Genomic DNA, 23,191 nt, shown 5'->3' with positions numbered 1-23,191 from the left:
GGCAGGGCTGGCTACCAGGCCTCCCTTGAAGCAGCATTTCCACCCCACCCCAACCCTGTTAGAATCCTCTAATGGCTCCCCCATTGCTTTGAGGGCGCGCTCAAGACCCTCCCCACCCTGGTTGGTGTGGTTCAGTGGATTGAGCACTGGCCTGCAAACCAAAAGGTCACAGGTTCAATTCCCAGTCAGGACACATACCTGGGTTGGGTGCTGGAGAGGCAACTGATCGGTGTGTCTCCCTCAAATTGATGTTTCGCTCCCACTTTTTCTCCCTCCCTTTTCTATCTGAAAATAAATAAAATCTTTAAAAGGGAAAAAAAATCCCCACTCTGAGATACTGACGTATGAAAGAACCTTGAGATTTCAAGAAATTAAGAGGCCTAGGCTTGGTCCTTCGCCCTTCTCATGACTTGTATTTACAGAAGAGCTGCAGACTTTCACCCAGGAACGTTCTGGACTCTGCTTCCTTCTGAAGAAACAGGGCCCTGGGCCTCCCTGGCACCAGCCCAGCCATCCCGCCCCCAGTACTGCTCCTGTCCTCACCTCTCATTCTGTCCTATTTTCAACATGGAGGCAGCCTCCAAATACTTGAGGCTTCCCCCTGCCAGCTGGCCTGTGCTGCATTCCTTGCTGCTGCCATTCCTCCACATTTCTGGCTTATACTGGGTCAGAGCGAGGACAGCAGAGGTTGCTTTCAAGGGGTGAGCAGGGCGAGGTGGCGTGGAGAGAAGGGGTGTCGTCAGGTGGCAGGCGGTGCTGCAGGGAATGGCACCTATACACCTGGGGCACAGACTGGAGAAGACCGGGGTCTTCACTGCGTTGCCCCTGTGCCTCCCAGGTGTTCCTGCATGAAGCCACGGTGCGCCTGATGGCAGGGGCCAGCCCCACCCGCACCCACCAGCTGCTGGAGCACAGCCTGCGGCGGCGCACGGCTCAGAGCACCAAGCACGGTGAGTCCCCCGACGGCTTGGTGCAGGCCCTGCCGGAGCAGGGGAGGCACTCGGCCGTGTTCTCAGAGGTGGGGTGGGTGAGAGAAGCCCATGGCTTGCCTTGGTATGTTGCCTGGGAGGGTCTGTGAAGGTGCTGTGGGGGTGGGCTGGTTGTGGGTCCAGCCACAGGGTGGGGAGGGGAGGGCTGGGGATGTTGCCCCAGTGCAGAAGCCAGACTGGCAGCACGGGCCACCTCTCACTGCGCCACATGATGAGCCACGTGAGGACTGAATAACCGAGTGCACATCGAGCCCCAGGAGTAGGACCTGCGTTCTAGGTGGCTATCAGCAAGCGGTTCCTACACCTGCCTCCTCGTTCCCACAGGAGAGGTGGACACCTGGCCCGGCCAGCGAGAGCGGGCCACGGCCATCCTGCTGGCCTGCCGGCACCTGCCCCTCTCCTTCCTCTCCTCCCCGGGCCAGCGGGCGGTGCTGCTGGCTGAGGCAGCTCGCACCCTGGAGAAGGTGGGCGACCGACGCTCCTGCAGCGACTGCCAGCAGATGATTGTCAAGCTGGGGGGCGGCACCGCCATCGCCGCCTCCTGACCATCACGCCCTGCCTGCCTCGGCCCTCTCCTGCCCTTTGTCCCGGTCTCTCCGTTTGTCTCTCAGTCTCTCTCTCCCTCCTTCCTCCGGAGCTGGGGGATGCGCCTGAGCTTCCGAGGTGTCGACTGTCAAGGCTCGTGGACCACTTCAGAACAGTGGACCCCTGGGCTGCGGGGAGATGCGAAGGTCCAGGGCCGAGCAGGGCAGAATCGGGGGTGCCCTGATCCGACAGCAGCAGGGGGTCCTGCTCCCAGGCTGCCAGCCCGTCTCCAGCCTTTCCAAGATTCTCTCTTTGTGTGTCTCTTCCCCCCTTTCCTGCTCCTTGTTTTTATCAGGCTGTCCCTCTGGGGACATGAGTTTCTGGGCACCAGAGCACTTTGCCCTTGGCACTGTGCCCAGCATGCCCTCTCCCCTTTTTTATACGAACGTTTTTATATCAGTGTGCTTGGGTTTGCCGTGATGCGGGACTAAGTTGCTGTGGCGTTTTTATTTCTCCCTGGGTCTGCATCCCTCCCCTGTGCTGCCAAAGCCAGTTCCTTGTTTTTTCTTTACCACACAGGACAGCCAGGGAAGTGGGGGAGCCGGCCCTGGGGAGGTGGCAGGGGACGGGGCAAACCCGGGAATGGATGAAATAATGTCGGCATTATTTTTTAATTTTTTAAAAAATAAATGGTGTCTTATTTAATTGTCCTGTTCCTTCCCACTCCCCCAATCCCTGCGGTGTTAGCCCAAGCTCAGGGTAGGCCCAGGGACTGGGAGAGATGAAGCCGCCCATTGGGACTGGGGACAGTGTCCTCCCTCAGCATGGGTTCTCAGTTCCCTCCCACCCAACTCCTACCTCCATGGTCTGTTTTTATCCCTGAATCTTCATCTGAAAATAAGCCAGGGTGATAGGGACCGGCGCCCCAGTGTCAAGCCCCTTTGTGGGATGGGCACTAGGAATGGGGCCCCTGCCTTGAAAGAAGTCCTGCGGAAAAGTGGTCCCGCTTGTGGATCCCTGGCCTGGTGCCTCCTCCGAGGCTGTTTCTGCAGAGCCTGAGGGGGGCAGCTTGGACCACACCCACTTTCTTTCCCCTGCCTTGACCTCCCCCCCCACTAATTTATGGCTCCTGGCCACAGGGCGAGCCAGCCCTTGTGTCGTGTAGATACTGTGCCTTTTCTTAGTATTGTTTCAGGGTGGGAGGGGGTGGCTTCTCACTGAAAAGGGGGATGCACCTGTGGCAGCCTTGATGTGGAATCAGTCCTACACCATGTCCTGGATGAAGGTTATTCAATAAACAGATTGGTACCACCCTGCACGAAGTGTGAGAGGGTCTGTAGTGTGACCGCTGTGGCGACTAGCCGGGTGGCTGCATGGCTTGGCCTTCAGTGGGCCAGGGACTGAGGACAGGCCTTCCCTCTATGTCACTTGGAGCTTCCTTCTGGCACCAGCTGCCTGGCACACACCCCAGGGCTGGGACAGAGCCCAGGGTGAAGGGTGGTACTGCGCCATCGGTGGTCACTCAGCCAGGACAGAGCTGGCTGTTCAACTGACAGCAGCGAGCGGTTCTTTCGGATTTGGGGTGCTAAGCCCTTGGTGTTCACCCCTCTGAGATACCACTCTCCATTACTGGGTGGGCCACCCCTCAGTTTCCCCATCCTCCCTAGAGGCAGTGAGCCTCTGAGGAGACGCACTGGCCCTCAAGTCGTACCCGAGTCCAGCACCTGTAAATCCCTAAGGCTGGGCCGCCTTAGGCAGGACCTTGCTCAGCCTCTCCTTCCACGTGTGCGGAATGGGGGTGACGGCCCCTGCCTCTGGCTACAGCCCCCTCGGGTGTGTCAGCTGACTTGGACGTGCCAGTTTACATTAAGTGAGGCTGCGAGGGGCCAGACAGACCGCAGGGAGCGGTGGGGAGGGAAGCATGCTGGGTACTGACCTTTATGGTAACCCGGCCTGGCTGAGAAATGGGCCTTGTCCGCTCAGCTGTCTCAGCCACTGCCTTCCCTGAAGGGCAGTCACAGCAAGCCACTGTCCCGAGGGCAAGCCCAACTGTAGCTGGTCCCCATTCACAGTCATGCCCACACCCAAACCTGACCCTGTGGGGTGCAGAGCCAGGGCCTCAGTCACCAGGGTGAGTGATCGTGGGTGGTCAGTGTGCCCAGGGACCGGATCCTCTGAGTCTGGGCTGCCCGCAGGACTCGGTACCCACCCCATCCTGGGTTGAGGGCATGAGGTCGTCTTCCCAGCACACCACTGGGGCCCTCACTGCCCTCTCTGGGCTCTGCTGTCCTGGGGCTTCTGGGCCTTGTTTTCAACAGCCCGTAGAGGCGGGGGCGGGACCGGGGTTGAAGAGCTGGTGGGTTTGGGCGCCTCGGGAAACCTGAGACTGCCTGCACCCTGGAAGCAGGGGCCACTCCCTACCAACACAGATGCCCATACCCCTCCTCCTCCTCCTCTGGCTGCCCCCTGCCTGCCATGCCACAGGGCCACAGTGGCAGCCAGACATGGAAGAGTCCTAAACTGGAGTCGGCTGGGTGATCTTGGCAAGTTACTGAGGTCTCAAAGCCTCGGTTTTCCTCGTCTGTAAAGTGGCATTCCCTTGGGGCCTCTGTGAGGCTTAAGTGAAAGAAACAGCAACGAATGGTGGCCACCGTCACTCAAACAGTACACCGTGCCTAGGGCACCGAGGGGAGAAGGCCCACCTGGCTGGTGTTGTTGAGGTCGCACCATGAGGGTCGCAGCCCAGCCCTCAACCCTCGGGCAGGACCTGTCACAGAAGAGTGATGCACCCGGGCTGCTGGCACTGCCCTGGGCTGCGGCCAGGGGCCCAAAGCCAGCCTGGCTGGAAGGGGGAGAGCAGGCTGTGCACGTGTGTGGTGTGAGCACCCACATGGGGGTGCTGCCAAGGCTCCGGATCCAGCATCTCCAGTCCCCTTTCCCTCCACAGCAGCTACTGCAGGGAGGCCCAGCCATCCTGAGCACCAGCTGTCCACCAGGCCCACTGCCCACACCCATTAGGGGGGTGGCTCTGGGCCAAGCTGACCAAGTGGCCTGCAGGCCAGGGGCAGGCCCAGCGCCAAACTGTGTCAATGAGGATCAGCCGGCCCTGCCAACTCAAGCTGCAGAGGGGGGTGGCCCTCTGGAGGGGTGCTCACCGCCAGTCAGGGGATGGCCCCTCTGCCCTCTCACCCGTGCACAGGCCTCAAGATGGCTAGGACCTAACTGCCCCTCTCCCACAGGTCCACTGGTGTGGACATTAAGCTTGGCATTCAACCCCGACCACCCCTTCAGCCGCCACTTCCCGGCTCCTGGAACACACCCCATAGCTCTCAAGAACAGTCCTCTGCTCGTGCACATGCTGTGCTCTCTGCCCGCACTGCCGTCTGTCCAGTCAATGACCAATGCCTCCGCTGTCAGCTCCGCTCAGACCCAAGCTGGGGCTCCTTTATTCTCAGGGATGGGAGCCACAGAGAAGGGTTTATTTACATGAGGAACCTGGGCCATGCAGCCCTAGGACAGGCCCCTCCTTAGCCCTGCAGGCTCCAAGGGCTCCTGTCCAGTTTGGCCAGGCAGAACCGCTGGACTCACGCTGATGGTGCCCCTGTCCCTTGTGGCCTGGGCCCCTCGAACAGGCCGACTCGGATCCCTGGTAGAGGCGATGCCTCAGAAGAACCACAGCCCCGCCTTCACACGGTGACCTCAGATTTGCTGTTGGTGCTCAGATGCCCGGGTGCACGACCGGAGCAGCTGTGAAGGCCTGGGGGCTGCGTGCCAAAGACTTCGGGCAGCTTCACACCGAACTGGCGCCTGGGTGGGCGACCGGAGCCCGGGGGAGCAGGGGACGCCTGAGCCGCCAGATGGCCGCAGGGGACAGACCGAGCCAGACCGCCGGTGGTCCAGGCCTTGCGGTGGCCCGTCGGGGCGGGGCCCGCGGGGGGCGCGTAGCCGGGAGGGGCCCACGGGCATGCGTCAGGCAGCGCGGGCAAGTCCTCTGGGGGCTGCGGGGCCCGCGCCGGCAGGCTCAGTGGGGCGGGGGCGGATGCTGGAAAATGCTGGTAGAAGTCCTGCGGGGCAGCCTCTGTGGGGACAGAGCGACAGAGCGGGGCGTGTCGGGGGCAGGGCGGGGATAGGCCGTCTGAGACGCGGCCTTCCACGCCGGGCGGCTCTGGGTCCCGTGAGGGGTCCCAGCCAGTCGGCCTGGTCAGGGTGCGGGCCACAGCGGCGGCGGGGGGGCCCCCCTGTACCCCTGTAGAAGCTGGCTGGAGCGCTGACCAGCAAGGCTGGGGTCTCTGCCACTCCAGTGCGCCCCGCGCTCCCCGCACAGACTCGGCCACTCACCTGAGGGCTTCAGCGCCGCCGCCTTGAGGGTGGCGTACTTAGCGTAGTCGGGCTGCAGCGTCCTGCTGCCACCGCCCTGCAGCCGGGGGCCACGCAGGGGTCCCAGTGTCGCCGACCCCAGGGGCCCGTTGTGGCGTTTCTTGTCTAGAGCGGGGGAGGGGGAAGACGAGACTCAGCCCGCTGACCAGAGGGCTCTGCAGTGCACCGCCACGGAGCTTCGGGGCCGCTGCCCAAGGGCAGTTCGGGTGGGTGGCTCTTTGGGTGAGACTGAAAGTGGAAGGTGTCTCCATGGCACAATTTCCAGCGTCCGGAACAGGGTCTGGCTCAGAATGACATGAATGGCAGCCAGTCCTAAGTGGGTGCTAACCTAATGGGATGACGCGCCAGCGTACTCAGCTTGAGCCAGGCACTGAGTCCCAGGACCTGCCCTGGCATTAGAGCCCTCGTGTGTGTGTGTGTGTGTGTGTGTGTGTGTGTGTTGGGGGCTGCCGTCAAGCCTGCCTCTACAACAAGAGGACAAGAGGAAGGCTCCAGCCTAGAGGGGAAGGCCTGCAGGCGGCCGCAGAGCCTGGCCAGGCAGACCCCAGGGGGCTAAGCTGGAGCCCAGGACCACAACCTGAGCCCCTGAGCCCTTTATCTGGAACCTCCCTGGAGTCCTTGAGGCTGGAGGTTGCAGGACCCCGCAGGTTTCCATCCACCAGGGGGAGCTGCCGGCGCGCCCCTCCCCCACTCACACCTGCAGAGGCAGCAGCTCATTACCGTTTGGGAAGCAGTCCTGTCGAGCCTCTCGCCCCTCAGCACAACCAGCGCTTCCCTTGCTCCCAGGCCCATGACAGACCAGGGAGACCCAGTGCTGTGGATTAGCAGATGCTGGCCCGTCGGCCTGCTCACCTGTGCTGTTGTGGGGGGAGCCCCGGGGGAGGCCATCGCCCATCTGCACCTGGACATAGCTACCCACAGGTGGACCCAGAGGTGGAGGTAGTGGCTCCTGGGGGCCGGGCTGCTTCAGAAGTTCGGTCAGTGTCCTGCGAGAAACAGCGATGAGACACAGCACCCCCCAGGTGCCTGCTTCCCCATCGCCCAGGCTCTGCCCTATTGAAGGCCAGCCCTGGCCACCACTGCCGCACTGCGTGGCCCCGGGCAACTCTCTCGACCTCTCTGGGCCTCCCTTGTTTTCCCCTCAGACCGACTTTACACAGGTAGTTTCCCCCCCCAGGCACCACCTGTGGCCCCAACGTGGCCACTTTCCGCAGCAGGTGAGGGCTAGGGTAGCCAAGGCCCCTTATTTTCCAAACCCTCCCCCCGGTCCTGGAGTCCACTCTGCAGGACCCTCGAGTTCAGCCTCCTCCCTCAACACAAGTCCCGTGAGTGTGTCAGTCTCCTGGACCGGCTTGTGCTGCTGCTTCTGCTGACAGCATCCTTCCTCCACCTCCTCCCATAAAACTACCCATCCTCCAAGCCCCACCAGCATGCCTCCTCCAGGAAGCCTAAAGAAGTCCCTCCTAGCCCCGGCCCGGTGGCTCAGTTGATTGGAGCATCATCCCGTACACCAGAAAAGGTGTCCGGTTTGATCCCCAGTCAGGGCACATACCTAGGCTAGGGGTTCATTCCCTGGTCAGGGCACATATGAGAAGCAACCATCGGTGTTTTTCTCTCACATCAATGTTTGCCCCCCTCTCTCTCCTCCCTCCCCTCTCTCTAAACCTATAAAACTACACCCTTGGGTGAGTATTTGAAAAGGGGGGGTCTACCTAACTCCCCTCCTGCAGTGGGGTCTTCTGCTGGGTCCTGGGGTGTAGCTGCCAGCACAGGCATGGAGGACGGACAGATGAGGGAGGGGGAGCCAGGGGCCCCCCTGTGGCAGCCCAACATCCAAGGCTGTGTGACCTTGGGCAGTGACCCCAGTCCAGCTGTGACAGCATCTGACGGAGCCTTCCCAGCAAACAGCCAGGCCCAGCCTGCAGCCCAGCTGCGTTCGGCGCCCACAACCCATGGTTTTCTCCCAGCTCCCTCTGGACCCCTTTGGGGTCGGGGCCTCAGATGGCTCATTCATGATGAATCACACTGGAGGTGGGACCCCCAGGGCAGGCACGGTGTGGCTGCGATGCGGCAGGGTCTGGAAGCCGCCTTGTGCCTGAGCCGACCTGCGTGTGCTGCCCACGCCTCAGCGGCCCGCCTCGTCTCTGGGCCAACACCCCTCCGTCAGCTGTCCCAGACACCTGAGTAATTTTCATTCCTTTGTGCCTTTGCACAAACTTTCTCTAGGGACAGACTCCAGCTCCCGTCTAAGCTCTCGGTGAAGTCTTTCCTGATCATCAGTCTCGACCTGGCAGGATTAAGGGGGCGACGTGGCCATGGCAGGAGCACAGGAGTTCGCAACACACCCGCAGGTGAGCTCAAGTTGGGTTTCAGGTCTCCCCGCAGGAGAAAAAGGTCAGGACACAGGGAGCCTGAAGCTCAAAGAGAAAAGGACTGACCCTGGCCTCATAGCACATCAGGTGTGGGCCATCTCTTTCTGAATCTTCACCAGACCTGCTTTCCAGTCCGTGCAGATGAAGCAGGTTCAAGGTGAATGTGTCAGCTAGGCTGCCCCAGTCAGCCCCTCTCTACCATCATAGACCTCAGGTCCCGTTGCCCCACTCGGGTCAAGGACATGCCCTATCCTCCCCCCTCACCACGCGTCAGGGACTCCCGGCCCCGGGGGCCTCGGCCCTGCGCCTGCAGCATCCAGGGCCCAGGCTCAGAGCCTCCACAGGTTCCAGCCCAGCTCTGCCCTGCAGCCGTCTGAGAGGGTGAGCTAAATGGTCTGGGGAAATGGGGTGCTGTGGGGCCCCAAGGAAGCGCTTATCCTCTGTCCCTGAGGTGTAGGAGTGGAGAAGCATCCACAGCTGGCCCGCGCAGGCATGGGGACGTCTGTTGTCACTTCTAAATACTAGCTTGTCACAAGCAGTGTCAGCAACCTACATGCCCAAGGGAAACGGCACTTGGGTGAGGGAGGAGGGCCCAAACCCCAGGACATGAGGGTGGCTGGGGGCATTTGAGTGTGGGTGAGGGTTCCAGGGTCAGGACACAGAGTCCCCGAGTCCCTAACCCACTGAGGAGGGGAACGGGGTCCTGGACATGCCACTTCACACAAAGCTCCAAACTTGGCGAGCACCTGTCTAGGCCTCCCACAGGCGTCCCCCCTTCCTAGGGGTACTGAGTGGGGTGAGCTGGGGAGGCCTTCTGAAACCTAAAGGAAAGGTCAGGCCTGAGTCACAGCCCCGGGAGGGCAGGGAGGGAGGTGGAAGGAGGGAGAAGTGAGGGGAGAAGTGGGAGGGAGACAGCCAAGAGGGCTACAGAACATGCCCCCTACCCACCGTTCCCTTCCGGCCCAAGACACCCAACCCTACGCCCCACCTCGACCCCACGCTACTGGGGGTCAGGCCCCGGACCCCCTCCCCTGGGCCCTGACATCCTGCCCTCCGCCCACTCGGGAGGAGGCCGGGGAGCCGCGGGGGGAGGGCGGCCCAGCACCCAGCTCTGCGGGAAGGTCAAGGGGAGGAGACAGGGCGGTATCGGCTGTCTCCCTCCGTGCAGTGGGGGCTGGGGGGAGACAGACCTGGAGACAGACAGGAAGAACGGGGGGAGGGGGTGCTGTCAAGAGGACCAGAGTCCGAGAGGGGCACGAAGGACAGAGGGTAGCGAGGAGGCGCCCACCGCGTAGTCGGGCTGTCCAAGCGGAATGTGCGGGGATCCCCGGTCGGCGCGCGCTCACCTGGTCACCGTGCGCCGCGCGCGCGGGCTGTGCGCCTTCTCCAGGCCCAGGCGCACCCCGATGCCCAGCAGCACCAGCAGCGCGGCGACGCCGCACACCGCGTAGACAGCCGTGTGGCTGCGCTCGCGGCCCGGGTCCCCGGGCACCGCGGGGTCTCGGGCTCGCGCCGGCGGCCGGCCGGTCTGCACCCAGGCCGGCGTGTCGTAGTTGGAACAGCGGCTCTGATCCAGGCGCCGCGGCCCGTCGTGGCAGCAAAAGCGGTAGCCGCACGTGCCGCAGCAGAAGCTGTAGGGGCCGGAGCTGCAGTTGAAGGGCGGGTCCCACTGGCCCATCACGTCGTAGTAGCCTCGGCAGCGGTCGCCGCCGGCCGGGGCCGCGGTGCTGGGGGCCGCGGCCTCCTGTGCCTCCGGGGCCCCCGCGCCGCCCGACGGCGGCCGCGCCAGAAGCAGCAGCAGCGCCAGCGCGAGCCGGAGCCCCGGCGGGCCGAAGCCACCGCGCAGCTCCCGCACGCCGGCCCGCGCCATCGGGCCCGCACCTTCGGCTACAGCGCCCCGCGCATGGCGGCGCGCGCTCCGTGCCCGCGGGGGTCTCGCGGGGCCGGCTCCCCAGGCGCTGGCTCCCGGCGGATGCCTCCTGGGCCGTCAGCCTCCTCCGAGGGCCCCAGACCCGGGTGGGCTCGCCCCGAGCTCTCGGGGCCGGTGGGCGCGTCCTCCGCCTGGGCTCACCTCGGGCTGGAGCCGGCCGGTCTGCGCCCCGGGACGTCCCCCGGTCCGGGCGGCGGGTCCTCACCCGCGCGCCGCCCCGCTCCTCTCCCCGCCCAGCGGGTGTGCGGGTCCCGGGCCTAGCGGGGATGGCTTTCCCGCCGCCCGCTCCGCGCTGCCCGCGCTCTGGCTGCGGCTCCGGCTCCCGCTCCGCGCGGACTGGGGCGGGCGGGGGAGGAGGGAGGGAGCGCGGGAAGGAGCGAGCGGAGCCGGGGGAGGAGCGCGGCCGCCTGCAGGGGCGGGAGGGGACGCGGCGGGGCCCGCACAGCCCGACGCCCCCCGGGACCTGCCCCGAAGGCCTCCCCAGGTCATTCCTCGGAACTGGGCGCGGCAGGGGCTCGGCTTCGGCCCTCCAGGCTGGCGCTTCGGACACCGGGCCCGCCGCGGCGCGCCCGTGCCTTCCAGGTGAGGGGACCGAGCAGCCCCGTGAATGTCGTTGCTGCCCCCACCCCTGCGTCCCCGTCAGTTCTGACCCGGGCAGAGGTGTGACACGGGGAAGTCCTTTCCCCTCTGCGTGCCGATCGTTCCCGCCTGTCACCTGGGAAGGAGACCCCCTGCAGAGCCGCTGCGCCGGGACCAATGTGGGTCCCCTCCCCGCGGCCTGGGGCGCAGCGTTAACCCAGGGGCTCGCGCCCTGGTCCCAGAACCTCCTGGACGCTGGGTTGGGGTCCTGAGGTGTCCGGATATCTACGGTGCCGACGGGCACGGCCGGGCCAAAGCCTCCCAGAGATCGCTCGGCCACCCCCTACGTGAGCCGGGGTTCGACTCGGCTGCCCAGGCCGACGGCGAAGGGGGAGAGTCCGTTGGCGGACCCTCTGCCGGGCCCCCGCAGGACCCGCGGGTCCCTTCACAAGCCCTGGGCGAGGGCGCGGGCAAGGAACTTGGGCCGGCGGAGAGCGCGCTGGGCCTTGCTGACCTAAATTGGTTCTACCTGGAGAGTGAGCACGAACTACAGCGCCTTGCTTCTCTCCTTTGGTCTCGCATCTTAACTTGAGAAACTCTTCCTGGGGCAGAGTCATCATGTGCCCGCCCCCCGCCCCCCCCCCCCAAGAGGCAGAGGTCACTATGGTGTCAGCCCTTATCCGGGCGGGAACACCAGGGGGTTGGCCCTGTGTCTCCAGAGAGTGCAGGGCCGCGCGTATCTGCTGAATGAATGAACGAGGTGACTCTGGTCTCCAGTGCCTATAAAATGAAGTATTTCGGCTCCTCGGGTCTGCTCCCCTCTGAATCCCATCTTCACTCAGCGACTAGGATCAGCTTATAAAAACAGAGGAGGTGGGAGAAGAGGGGACAGGATTTACATTTTCAGGAGGATCAAGTCCTGTTGCTGAGATGAGGTGCTGACAGGCTAAGACAGGAAGGGGGGGGTGGCCTCCTGCAACACCCAATCCCCCAGCTAAAGGCAGCCCCTCACCTCCCTCCACCCACAAACGTGCCTCTGATCCAGCCCCGAAGACCCTAGCCCACTGAAACACTATTACAAATTTGGAGAAAAAGGAAATAAGCAAAGGAATGAAATGAAATCACCTTAATCCCAACACCAGGGACAACTGATGCTAATATGTCACACTTTACAAACCATTTTGTAAGTGGTTTCGTTTACTCTTTTTTTTAATTACCTTCCATCACCACATATTTGGCTCCCTTAGTTTACATTTTGATGCCAAACTTTCAGTTTGTTATTCTGCTTAGGACTTTCTGGCTGTGTTTGGGGGGGGGGGGGTCCTTTCCTGCCTCCTGGGGGAACAGAACCCATAGCACAGTCCGGTTTGGATCCATGCCCCGCCACCCTCCGCCCAGCTGCCCTCTAGGTTACCAGGGCTCCGAGGGCGGCTGATTCTCCACCCGACTGCTGGGTGCCAGGTTTAAAAAGGCTTGTCTCAGCTGCCTGGGACTGTGGCCTCTTCCCAGGCAGGGTGACCCTATTGGGCCCAGAGGGCCTTCCTTTCTTGCCTGCACCATCCTGGCCTCAGTGGGTGCTCTGCTCAGCCTCCCCCCCCATGTTAACCTCCATATATATATATAATATATGATCTCCATTTGTCCCACAAAGGAACATATTCCAGTCCCCTCCCACCCCAGGGACTGAGGTCCAACCTCCAGCCCCTCCCTCACCCATGCTTCCTGCCCCCATCTCAGTCTGGTTCAGTGGCCAGCCAGCAAACCAGAGATGCCACACCTACCAGGTCCATCCGTGCCCAGCACTCAGTGCCCTCTCTGTATTAACAAACAGCCTGGGGGGGGGGCAGAGGGGGCAAAGCAAAGAGAGACCACAGTTGGCTGGCTGAGCCCTGGGCGTTGGCCGTCCATTCAGCCGACACTCCCCCCAGGTGCCCAGCCATGTGCCAGGCAAGGGGACCCACATATGGAGTGGTCCAGCTTTGGAGCGAGCCCTTTGCCCAGGCTGCCCTCCTGGACCTGGGGTCTCCCTCCCTGTCATGGCACCAGAGCACTTGCCCCTTGTCTCCTCTGCTCGCCAGCCCCCAAGCCTGTGTCACCAAAAATTGTCCATTGATCCAGGCTTAAAATAACCCCTGGCATCTGCAGCGAGCCCCATGGGGCGGGCAGATGAGCCGAGTCTCTGAGCCTGAAGGGCACCTGCCCCGCCCCCCAGCTGTGAGTGCTGGCGGCTCGAGTGTGCGGTGTCTGCGTGCTCACGAATTTGAGCGAGTGTACATGCCCGGGGCTACTGTGACTGTTGCCTTCCCTGCCCCACGGGCACGTGTACACGTGTGTGTCAGTGCAGATGCACCTGTGAAAGCGTGTTCTTTCCTCACTGTTGAGCCTCACTCAGTGCCCAGCTTTGGCTGTGCAAGGCTCAGGGTCCCGAGAGGTTGTGGACATTTGGGAAAGCCTGTGCTGTGCCTCAGTGTCCCCATTTTAGATGGTGGGTGACCAGTCTGCCCAGCCTTGGGCCAGGGGATCTGGGATTTCCTAGCGAGAAACCCACGCCCCAGAGTGGGGAAGCGACTGCTGTGACTGGAGCACAGCCAGGAAGGGCCAGCGTCTGGCCTGGAACCTGCGCTGTGAGCCCCAAACTGCCCTCTGGCTAGTTCAGTGCCAACAGAGAGAAGCTGGAGGGCCCTGGCACCGAGTGCCCTTCGTTCCCGCACCCTGACAGCACACCCAGCACCCAACTAACCGCCTGACCAGTGCTGGAGGCACCCCGACTCCTCCAGGAGCCCCTAGCCTTCCCACGGGCGGGTCTTTCTTCCGGGAAGCCTTCCCAGCCCCTCCTACTTATCCTGCATCTTGGAGCCAGGCTAACGGGGATTGCAATTTCTGCTCTAATAGGGCCATTTAACCATTCTAGTCCTCGGTTTTCTCATTCGAAAGATGGGCTGCTGGTGCCTCTGCCACAGGGCTGCAGGGAGAAGCCAGCCGGTCCTGCCAGAGGCGCTCTTGGGGACAGGCAACCTCGAGGGGACCTCCCCCACCGCTGGGCTGAGAAGCCGGCCATCGCCACGGGGGGGGGGGGTGCCGCCCGCAGTCTCAAAGCCCTCATTTCTGGCTCATCGTGCTTCCATGTTCTCCCTGGTGGAGGCAGAGGCTGTAGGCAGAACACTGTGGACTCCCTGCCGGCACAGATGGGTGCCAGCACTGGAAGAGGGTCTGGAGGGGAGGGCCCCCGCTCCTTTGTCTCCCTGACAGGCAGCTGGTGACTCAGGCTCCAGCTGCCTGTGGGAGGGAGGGGGTGCCGGGCCCTTTGAGGCCGTGAGGGAGTGAAGGACCCGGGTACAGGGAGCTGGGGCTTAGCTTCCCATCCCAACTCCCCAGTCACCCTCTCCCCAGCCCTCCCCTCCCCTCATCTCCCGGGCCTTGGGGAGTCCTGCCCCAGACATCACAGTTAATCCCCCTGCCTGGAATGACCCCATGAGTCGCCATCTTCAGGACCCTCCAAAGGTCCCTGTGAACATGGAAGTCCGGAGCTGGCCACGAAGACCGTAGGACAGAAAAGAATCCAGAGAGGACAGGGCTCGGCAAATGCCGTACAACCCGTCCACCTGGGACGCGTCCACCCTGCCCCGCCGGCCTGCGGGTTCCTGGGACACAGCTCCGAGGTCAGCACCCAGCCCAGACCGGGAGGGTGGGTGAGGTGTCCTCCTCACACCTTGTCCCAAAGTCCGGCCATGCCCTGCATTTGGGCCCACTGGCTCAGGGGGCGCAGGGGGACCCGGACGCCACGTGAGTGCGGAGAAGTTTGGAGAAGTGTAGGGTTGGCCTCGTCGCCGCTGCCCACCGGATTCCTCCCGGTGTTTCCTCGCCCTCCCTCCGCCGGCCACTTGCCTCTGGCCCCGCCCCTTTCTGGCCCCTCTGGGGTTTGGGGTCCCTCAGCCCCGCCTCCCTCCTTTGACCCCGCCCCCGGGCTGCGCTTCCCGCGTCGACCTCATCCCGTCTGAGTCAAGCACCTAGCGGTCGTTCATTGAGACGCCACCGGGGCTGGACCCCAGATTCTCTGCAGCTCAAAGGAGTGAAGAGACGCTCAGAGGTCCCCTGGGCAGCCCCCCTACCTTAAAGAGCCCCGGGAAAGAGCAGAGCCGGGACGCAGGCTCTGTGTCTTCCTGGCTTCTCCCGACTCCTGTGACCTTGGGCAGTTGCTGCTACCCCACCCGGACCCGGGGTCAGGACCAGGCAGCGGGGCAGGGGCACGGGTTGGAGAGGGATCAGGTTTCATCTCTGGGTTAGGAAGACTTGGGTCTGGTGGCCTCTCAGAGGGGACCGGAACAGGTGACACACCACCAGTGGGGCTGGAGGAGCGCTCGGGTTCCCTGAGGGTGGCTGTGTGCAGGCGGCAGGCCGGGCACGGCGAAGGCTCTCGCGCACCGGTCCTGGGATTCAGGTCCTGCGGCCCAGCTCTCCAGCCCCTTCCCTTGCACCGTGACCCTCCCACCCCCTCTCCTCCGCACCTAGTCCCCTGGGCCAGGAATGCTTTTTCCCTGCTCCATCGCAGCAAGAAAACCGCCTTAGGATTCAGGACATACCTCCTATTCTTCAAAACACCTGCCCAGGGTCGCTGGGTTAGTCTCCCCCCACCCCCTGCTTGGGACACTCCCTGGCCTTGGAGGGGATCACCCTGTCCCATCATTGTGCCATGGTCGGTCTCTCCCATCAGACTAGGACCCAATGGCAGGGCCTGGGGCGGACCCAGCACCACCCAAGGTGGCCTTGGCACGAGCAGGCGGGTCCGGGATCCCGCGCGATCCAGGGGCAGTAATGGATGAGTGACGGGGTGGAAACTGCTCTGGGAAACTGACTTTCAGAGTGGGGTCGGGGTTGCTGAAGGTTGGGGGCTCGCCAGGAAGTGTCTGCGTCCCAGGGAGGGAAGGAGGTGGAAGCATCCAGGGTGGGCCTAGGCCCTCCTGCTTGCCCTTTGACCCCTTTAATCTCCAACTGCCGGGTGGCCTGCAGGCTCCATTTTGAAGATAGGGATTCAGGCCCAGAGCAATGCCACCAGCTTCTGGAGGGAAGGGCTCAGTGGGACAGCCCTTGCTGAGACAGGGCAAGATCAGGGGTCAGGCCCCTCCTTCCTGGCCTCACCAGCTGGGCCACCCCCTCCCCCACCCCGAACACAGGGCTGCGGGGCAGGAAGTGAAAGGTGCCTGCAGGAAGCCCCAGGAGGAACTGAGACTTCAGCCAGCCCCTCCCCTAACCCCCTTTAGGCCAGACGCACAGGCTAAGGAGAAGGGGCTGCTTCCCTTGGTCCCCATCCCAAAGCGCAGTTCTTCCAGGGTCTACCTTGGATCCCCTTTACTGCGAAGAGACCAGCTGGGGACAGAAATCTTTGAGTAGTGATGAAAGCAAGGAGTAGAACCTAGAGTCGTCCCTCAAGGAGGGCACCTGGGTTGATGACCTTCCACATGGGGCAGGGGTAGGGGTGGGAGCCTGGGTCTAGCCCGGGCTGGCTCTGCTTTATTGTATCTCTAGCCAGATCCCTTCGCCTCTCTGGGCCTCTCTTCTCCTATCGGCAAGACGGGCCATATCAGCCCTGTCATGAATATGCACTGGTCCAGACTGGCAGAAAAGCAATTCAAACAACAGGGGCCTTTAAAAAGGTCAAAGCCTTTGGTAGCAACAACTCTCCTGGGAAACACTCAGGCAGAGTCCCGCACGAGGAGGGGCTCCAGTGCAACGTGGTGGCGGTCCCCTTCCCAGCTGGCGGCCCGGCCCCAAACACTATGTGTGCTGTTTTTTCCTACACAGACATGCCTGTGATAAAGGTTAACTCATATAAATTAGGCACAATAAGAGATTAACAATATTAACAATAATTAATAAAACAGAACAATAGATTGTAGTAAATTATGCAAATGTGGCCCCTTTGCAGTCTGTACAGCCTCAGCACTTTCCGGCACCGCAGGCTGCCGTGGATTAGAATATGTTTTCTATTCATGGCCTTTTTCTTTATTGAAGATTTTATTTGTTTATTTTCAGAAAGAGAAAGGGAGGGAAAAAGCAAGGAAGGGAAACATGGACATGGGAGAGAAACATCGATCAGTTGCCTCTCACACCCACCCGGACGGGGAACCACAGCCCAGGCATGGGCCCTGACTGGGGACTCAAACCCGAGACCTTCCCAGTTTGTGGGATGGGGCTCAGCCAGCCACGCCACAGCGGCCAGGGCTCCGGCCGTGTCTTCCACTCACAAATGGAATGTTTTCTCCATTGTACTAACCGCGTACCACGCACTGACTGCAAAGCCAGCAGGGATTTCTTCTTCTCCCTTCACAATTTCATGGACAGAATTGTCCTTACTGTAGATCTTAGCGGCTTCAGCACACAGTTTCTGTCCTTTCCTTATTAAAGTGGAACATTTTTACCTTTTCACTTAAAGGAAGCACTTCAAGGCCTCTGCTCGGCATATCCAAATTGCCAGCCTCACTGCCCTGGTGCTTTGGGGCCACAGTGAGTAAAATAAGGCTGACTTGAACCCCAGTGTTGTATCTGATGACCAAGATGGCTAAGTGACCGAGGGGCAGGGAGCGGGCACCGCGTGGAGACAGACGCTGGCCAAAGGCAGGTTCATGTCCCAGGCAGGGCAGCTGGAGAGTTCGGCATGCCACTCAGAACAGTGTGCCGTTTAAAACTCACAAGTTGTTCATGTTTGGACCCTCCCATGGAATATTTTCAGACCGTGGTTGACACCAGGCAGCCAACAGTGAAACTGTGGATGAAGGGGGACCACGGTACAAACGGAACAAAACCAAATGCCCCAGGGGCAAACTTTTCCAACCTTTGTAAGGTTTTCATCTTGTTTACGAAGGACTTAAATACAAGGGACGGTCAAGACACGAACTCCTAGGTACAGCATGATGACAGTGACGTAGAAACCCCAGCACTTGGGCCTGGGGTTGCTGGATTGTGGGCCAGTTCTCTGTAGATCCCATCCTAGATGGCTGCCTCGAACTTTTCAAAGTGTCTACAGAGTGCATGCCTTGAGTTTTTAAATAGAAAACATTTGTTTAAAGCAAACGCAAACACTCCCCCCCACCCCGCCCCCTTCAGGTGCTATTTTAAAGACCAAATGAAGTAATCCTGAGAAGGCTGCTTAGAAAACAATGCCCAGGACTGAGGCCCCTGGGAGGCGGGGTCCTTTCAAGGGCTGAGGAGACTGACTCCCCTCCTTGCACACCTGGCCCCGGCTCCTGGTTCTTCCTGAATAAACCCCCTCTGTTATTTGCTGGATGACAGTGATGCCAGGCCTTCTCCTCTGGGCCTCAGTCTCCTCATCTGTAAAATGGGGAGTGGGGCACAAGGATTCTCCAAGGTTCTTTCCAGTCCTCCTCCTCTGAGGGTCACGGGCCAGAGAGAACCTCGAACCCAGCCTCCATGTTTCAGAAAGGGAAACAGACTGGAGGGGAAGCACCCACTAGCCAGGGGTCAGCCAGGGGTCGGTCAGCGGGAGCGAGACAAGGTGCCAGAGCTTTGCATGTCTAGGCCCCAGAGGAGTTTCAACCGCTTGTTTCACCTCCAAGGCCCAGCCCCCAGCCCTGGGGCTCCACGGAGGGGAAAGGGGGGTTGGGCACGATGGAGTGGCCCCAGAGATGGGGGAGAGTGGATGCCTGGAGCCTTTCTGGGACTGCCCCTCATCCTCCTGCCTACTGCCTGCCACCTGACCTCATCACAGCCACCTGGCTTCCTGGAGGGAGGGGCGTCTGAGATGGTTCAGGGAGGGAGCGGAGGGAGAGACACCGCTGTGACGGTCCAGGTCCTGGGGGCTCCAAATGATGCCATCTGCTGACGGTCTTCTCGGCAGAAGTCGAGGGTGGTGGCCAGGCGACTGGGACCTCAGCGCAGGGAGAGCAGAGCTGAGAGCTTCGGCGAATGGGACAGAGTGTAGCCAAGGTCCTGCGGCGGTATGAAATGATACCCAGAACCCCCTCTTGCAACTTGCAGCCCAGTGGTCCTTCCAGGGATGCTGAGCTGTAAGAAGTTCCAAGGACACTATCCAGGGAGGAGTCCCGGTCAGGTCTAGCCCTGAGAAGGAGGGCTGGCGGGAGAGGCTGACGGAGTGCGCAGTGTGGTCCGGAGCCCCGGGCAGGGCAGGTGGCACCGCCTCCAGAGTAACAGTTCCACTGGGGTGGTGGGTGACCCCAGGGGCTGGCACAGAATGGCCAAGTGGCCCCAGCCCTTGGGCCCAGTGCTTGAAGAGGGCAGGCCACAGATAGGAGGGAACTCAAGGGACATCGAGTCCAGCTGGTTCAAGGCCACGGGCTTATGAACGCAGATCCTGGGCCCTTCCCTGTGCACAGCTGAGTGAGCTTTGGAGGCAGGTGGGGCCCAGATGGTCTCCGAGGGAGCCGCCTGTCGGTGCGGAGCCTTTGCAGTCCCGCCCCAGGGGATGTGGACTTCCTCCCAAGGGTGAGCCTTGGGCTCTAGGGACTGCCCCTGGAGGGCAAATGGCATCATGGGACCTAGCAGACTGGGCCCAGCTCAGGGTTGCCACTAGGGTGCAGAGACCTGAGAATCAGCACAATCCAGGCTATTTCTTAAAATCATCTTGTGCTGAATCCCCAAGTGAGCCCATCGGTTGGTTTTCGGTCAGCGTGGCAGCCGTGTGCATCAGTTTAAAAGCAGGACAGCCCCGAGAGCAAGTAGTAAAGAAATAAGCGCTCAGCTACAAATCTTGCCTCGTCCCACTCGGTCCTTTTGACCCGAGGGTCCTTTTGAGATTCATCCCGGCTCACAGGTGCCTTCCACTCTCTAAAAGCAAACCCCAGCCTGAAGGGCCCGACCCTCCCGAGCACAGGACCCTCCCAAGCACAGGACCCTGCCAAGCACAGGAGCTCGGGCTCAAGTCACAGCCTCCGGGGGGCCCTGCCCACGGTAGGGTTTTAACCCAAACACTGATACATGGGCACAGGACAGTGGGACAGCTGAACCCTGCGGCCTGCAGCCTCGATCTGCAGCCTCAGTCTGCATGCAGCGCGGCCTGGTTTCCAGGAAAGGGGCAGGTAGGTGCTGGGAGGAAGAGCCAAATTCAAGCTGCAGTCTGCTGGCCGATGGCTCCAGGGCGGACAAGGGCCACCTCCTGCCCCTTCCTTCGCTACTGTTGCTCAGGCCCGGCTGTCTTGGTGGTCACCAGTTCAGTGGAGCCCAGCTCTGTAGCTGGCACGGGGACGCTGTGGGCAGGTGGGCCGGTGGCTGCATTTTCTCTGGGTGGAGGCCAGACCGGGGCTGTGGCATCAGGGGACCCAGAAGAGAGGACCACGACTTTATCCAGGGGCCCTAGAGGGGGGAACTCGGGGTCAGGACTGGGTCACAGCCTTCTCCATCCCTGTCCTGGAAGCCTCACGGGCAGCACAGCCCTCCGGCTGAGGGGTTATGGATGGAGCCCCACTTCAGAGGGGGAAGAGGGGACACACGATGGGCCCTCAGGACAGGAAGTGCTGAGCAGGCAGCAAAGCGGGTGCTGACAGGAGAGAGGAAGTGCAGCAGCCAGTCTGCCCAGTGCCTGGCTGCCCATTCCAGAGAGGACAGAACAAGCCCCTCTTTCCCTGGGGCCTGGGTCTCCTCCTCCTAAGTCTGGGAGGCCGCAGATGTGTGTCCCTTACTTGAACACAGGAGTTCGTGCTCAAGTCATAGCCTGGGGGGGGGGGGTCTCAGCCAGAGACCCTCAGCACACAGCCCTTCCCCCCTTTTCTGCATGCCCCATGGAGCCCTCCCCCCCCCCCCCATTTCCCTTGCCACCAGCCCTCACAGTGGGACCCTCCCCGGACGGGGCACTCACCGTCCTGCTCTCTCTCTGGGGTTCTCGGGGAAGCGGGCCCGCGCGCCCGCCGCCGCCTCAGGGCCACCAGGGCCACCAGGACCAGGACCAGGGCCAGCGCCAGGCCCAGCAGCGCCGGGGCGCCTAAGAGCAGCGCGGGCAGCGGCAACACCGGCTCGGCCTGGGCGGTCATCCCCGTGCCCACCGACTCCTGCTGCTGCAGCGGGGTCCTGGGCGCCAGGCTGCTCGGCTCAACGACAGGCGGAGGGGACGGGGAGGGAGGGCAGGGGACACAGGGAAGAGAGGCGCGACCAGGGAAGAGTAAAGGGTCGGAGGGAGGCGAGGCTGGACCGGGGAGGGGAGGGAGGGAGGGCCGGGCGTGGAGAGGGTGGGGTCATGGAGAGGGGAGGAGAGAGACCGTGAGGGCCACGTGGGGATGGCTGCTCCGTGCAGGCCCCTGCCCGCGACCCGGACAGCCCTCCGCCCCGCACCCGCGCCCCGGGGCCCGAGCGGCTGCGTTGCGCCTGGGCCCCCGCCCGCGGCCGCACCCGGCCCCTTCCCCCGGGGCCGCCCGGCCAGCCGGCCGTCGGAGGGAGTCGGCTCTTACCCGATCTCGGCTTCGGCGCCCGGAAGAGGTCGCAGGCCACGCAGGAGCGGACCAGCGCGTCGAAGCACTGAGGCGAGACGCACTTCGTGGGGTCCGGGCCGCCCTGGCCCCCCGGGCGCCCCGCCGGCCGCGGCATGCTGCGGCCGCCACGCACCGGCCGGGACTGCGTCTGCCCCGCGGCCCCGCTGGGAGGAGCCTAGGAGGGGCCGCCAGCCCCCGCCCCGCCCTCCTGCCCGGTGGGGTGGGACCTGCACCCCAGACCTTCTCTTCCTACCTGCGCTTCCTCCCCTCAGCCACTCAACCGTCACCCCCACCCTCTGCCCGGCCGGGGACCGGGGCCGGGGCCTGCTCTTGGGCACAGACCCTGGGGGGGGCCTCCTCTGTCCTGCTCCCAAGGCCACCAGCCACCCCCCCCCACCTGCCTCCTCCCCTGGGGAGCCCTCCTGCCCTTCCGAGGCGGAGCTGGTTCAGTTCATCAAATGCACCCTGAGTGCCCACTTTGGATGTGTCCTGAGGGACTTCCGCGCTGCCGCGCTGCCGATGGCGATGGGGGAGCCGGGGCAAAGGGGAGCCCATGCAGGTGCTCACCACGGAAGGTGCAGGAAAGCTGTGTGGAGATGAGGAGGCGTCTGCTGGACGGAGCGGGGTCTAGTTATGGAAGAGGGGCCTGGCCTGAGCTCAGGCCTCCAGGCCCAGCTGCGGAGGTGGGAGGGGCTGGCCCAGAGCCTGAGCCCAGGGCGAAGGAGCTCAGCCGGCCGAAGGCACTGGGGAGCTGCACGGGCCTCGACCTGAGGGTTAGCCGGGGACCTCCGGCTGGAGGGGAGGCCACGGAGCGGGTGGGCGTGGGGGCCTAACGGGCAGCGACAGCTCAGTCTCCAGACCCTCAGCCGAAGGGAGACTCAGATCAACAGACCGACCAGGGGATGGAGACCCAGTGGACGGTGCACCGGCCCCGCTCCTTCCTCCAGGACTGTGTCCTGGGCTGCTCCCCTCTGTCTCACCAAGGCCCCTCCTGTCTGTCTTGTCTCCCCAGGGCTCGCGTTACCCCACTTGTCCCTTGCCCGTGTCTCTCAGAGTGAGTCTCAGACACACACGCCAGCTCCCTCAGCCTGCCCCTCCCTGGGGCAGCGGCCGGCAGAGACCCTCAGCACAGGAGCCGGGCCTAGTGCTTCCCGGCCCATACCAGCCCGAAGCACTCCAGGGCTGCGGGCACAGAGGAAGAAGCAACTGTCCAGGGGACAGGGAGGGAACCTGGGGACAGGAGTGGTTCTTCAACAGATGGAAGGAGCAGGACAACCTTCCGGGCAGAAGGGCAAAGACTTGGTGTGGGGAAGGGGAAGCTTTCTCCGGGGACAGATACGGCTGCTGCCTCAGGGGACGCTGAGGAGGGGTGGGAGGACAGGAGCCTGCCTGAGGCTGCGGGCCGGCAGGGCCTGGTCTCCAGCCGTAGGCACCCTGGCCGTGAGGAGAACTGTGTTTCTTTAGAAGGGGCCGAGTCATCGAGCCCCGGCGGGTAAGTGGAGCAGGGAGGAGTCTGGCACCGTGGACGGGGGCTGCGGTCTAGGAGACACGCGTGATGCTGTGGAGGAAGCAAAGCAAGGCTGGTCCCAGATGTCTGTCTCGGAGGGCCCCGAGGACTCACACAGAGCCCCGACTCAGCCAGCCTTGAGAAGCCCCGGCCCACCACCTCCCCAGCCCCTGCCCACGGGCCAGTAACCCCCTGTCAGGAAAGTGTGGGCGGTGGGGCAGCTGCAAAGGAGAAGTGGGTGTGAGTGTGGGTGTGGGTGTGTAATGAGGGGGTGGAGGAGCCAGGAGCCGGGGAGCAGCCCAGGCAGGGAAGGCCCTCCTATGGGCAGAGGGGTAGAGGTGAGGGGAGAAGACGCCCCCATCCCCACTGGTGTTACTACCTGTCACCCTTGGGATGGCAGACCTCACTCAGACCTCCTGCCAGACATTCATTTGGGCAGAGCTGGCGGAGACCTGCGGGAAGCCGCCAGTGGGACCCGC

At 62.8% G+C, this 23,191-nt stretch overlaps 3 protein-coding genes across 3 annotated transcripts in view; 1 reads left to right on the top strand and 2 right to left on the bottom strand.

The window, feature by feature from the left end:
- The window catches only part of SREBF2 (sterol regulatory element binding transcription factor 2), a 56,538-nt gene extending 54,319 nt beyond the window's left edge, over positions 1 to 2,219 (top strand). Inside the window, exons 18-19 of the mRNA XM_037160750.2 lie at positions 839 to 950; positions 1,314 to 2,219. Coding sequence (XP_037016645.2) covers positions 839 to 950; positions 1,314 to 1,534 — 333 coding nt within the window. The 3' untranslated portion in view covers positions 1,535 to 2,219. The remainder of the gene's footprint in view (positions 1 to 838; positions 951 to 1,313) is intronic.
- A 2,718-nt stretch (positions 2,220 to 4,937) lies between these two features.
- SHISA8 (shisa family member 8) lies at positions 4,938 to 10,725 on the bottom strand. The gene is made up of 4 exons (XM_037160067.2): positions 9,610 to 10,725; positions 6,744 to 6,877; positions 5,853 to 5,996; positions 4,938 to 5,592 (listed from the first exon to the last, which is right to left on the bottom strand). Exons 1-4 carry the CDS (start codon positions 10,131 to 10,133, stop codon positions 5,201 to 5,203), a joined length of 1,194 nt encoding a protein of 397 aa, XP_037015962.2. The 5' UTR covers positions 10,134 to 10,725; the 3' UTR covers positions 4,938 to 5,200.
- Positions 10,726 to 16,671: 5,946 nt separating this feature from the next.
- TNFRSF13C (TNF receptor superfamily member 13C) lies at positions 16,672 to 21,359 on the bottom strand. The gene is made up of 3 exons (XM_037160679.2): positions 21,185 to 21,359; positions 20,599 to 20,922; positions 16,672 to 20,096 (listed from the first exon to the last, which is right to left on the bottom strand). Exons 1-3 carry the CDS (start codon positions 21,318 to 21,320, stop codon positions 19,915 to 19,917), a joined length of 642 nt encoding a protein of 213 aa, XP_037016574.2. The 5' UTR covers positions 21,321 to 21,359; the 3' UTR covers positions 16,672 to 19,914.
- Between the last annotated feature and the right edge of the window lie 1,832 nt (positions 21,360 to 23,191).

Source organism: Artibeus jamaicensis, unplaced genomic scaffold (assembly GCF_021234435.1).
Source record: "Artibeus jamaicensis isolate MK-2021 breed Jamaican fruit bat unplaced genomic scaffold, CSHL_Jam_final contig_233, whole genome shotgun sequence".
Classification (NCBI taxonomy): domain Eukaryota; kingdom Metazoa; phylum Chordata; class Mammalia; order Chiroptera; family Phyllostomidae; genus Artibeus; species Artibeus jamaicensis.
This window is presented reverse-complemented; position numbering and strand designations above follow the sequence as displayed.

Bases quoted from the DNA above. Each gene is read 5' to 3' on its own strand.
- TNFRSF13C (XM_037160679.2), bottom strand. From the start codon at position 21,320: ATGCCGCGGCCGGCGGGGCGCCCGGGGGGCCAGGGCGGCCCGGACCCC. The intron at 20,923-21,184 runs GTAAGAGCCGAC...TCCCCGGTCCAG, and splicing joins GGCGCCGAAGCCGAGATCGG to CCTCGCCTCCCTCCGACCCT. The intron at 20,097-20,598 runs GTGAGTGCCCCG...TCCCCCCTCTAG, and splicing joins CCCAGAGAGAGAGCAGGACG to GGCCCCTGGATAAAGTCGTG.
- SHISA8 (XM_037160067.2), bottom strand. From the start codon at position 10,133: ATGGCGCGGGCCGGCGTGCGGGAGCTGCGCGGTGGCTTCGGCCCGCCG. The intron at 6,878-9,609 runs GTGAGCGCGCGC...TGTTTCTCGCAG, and splicing joins GCGCGGCGCACGGTGACCAG to GACACTGACCGAACTTCTGA. The intron at 5,593-5,852 runs GTGAGTGGCCGA...CTGTCCCCACAG, and splicing joins GGCGGCGCTGAAGCCCTCAG to AGGCTGCCCCGCAGGACTTC.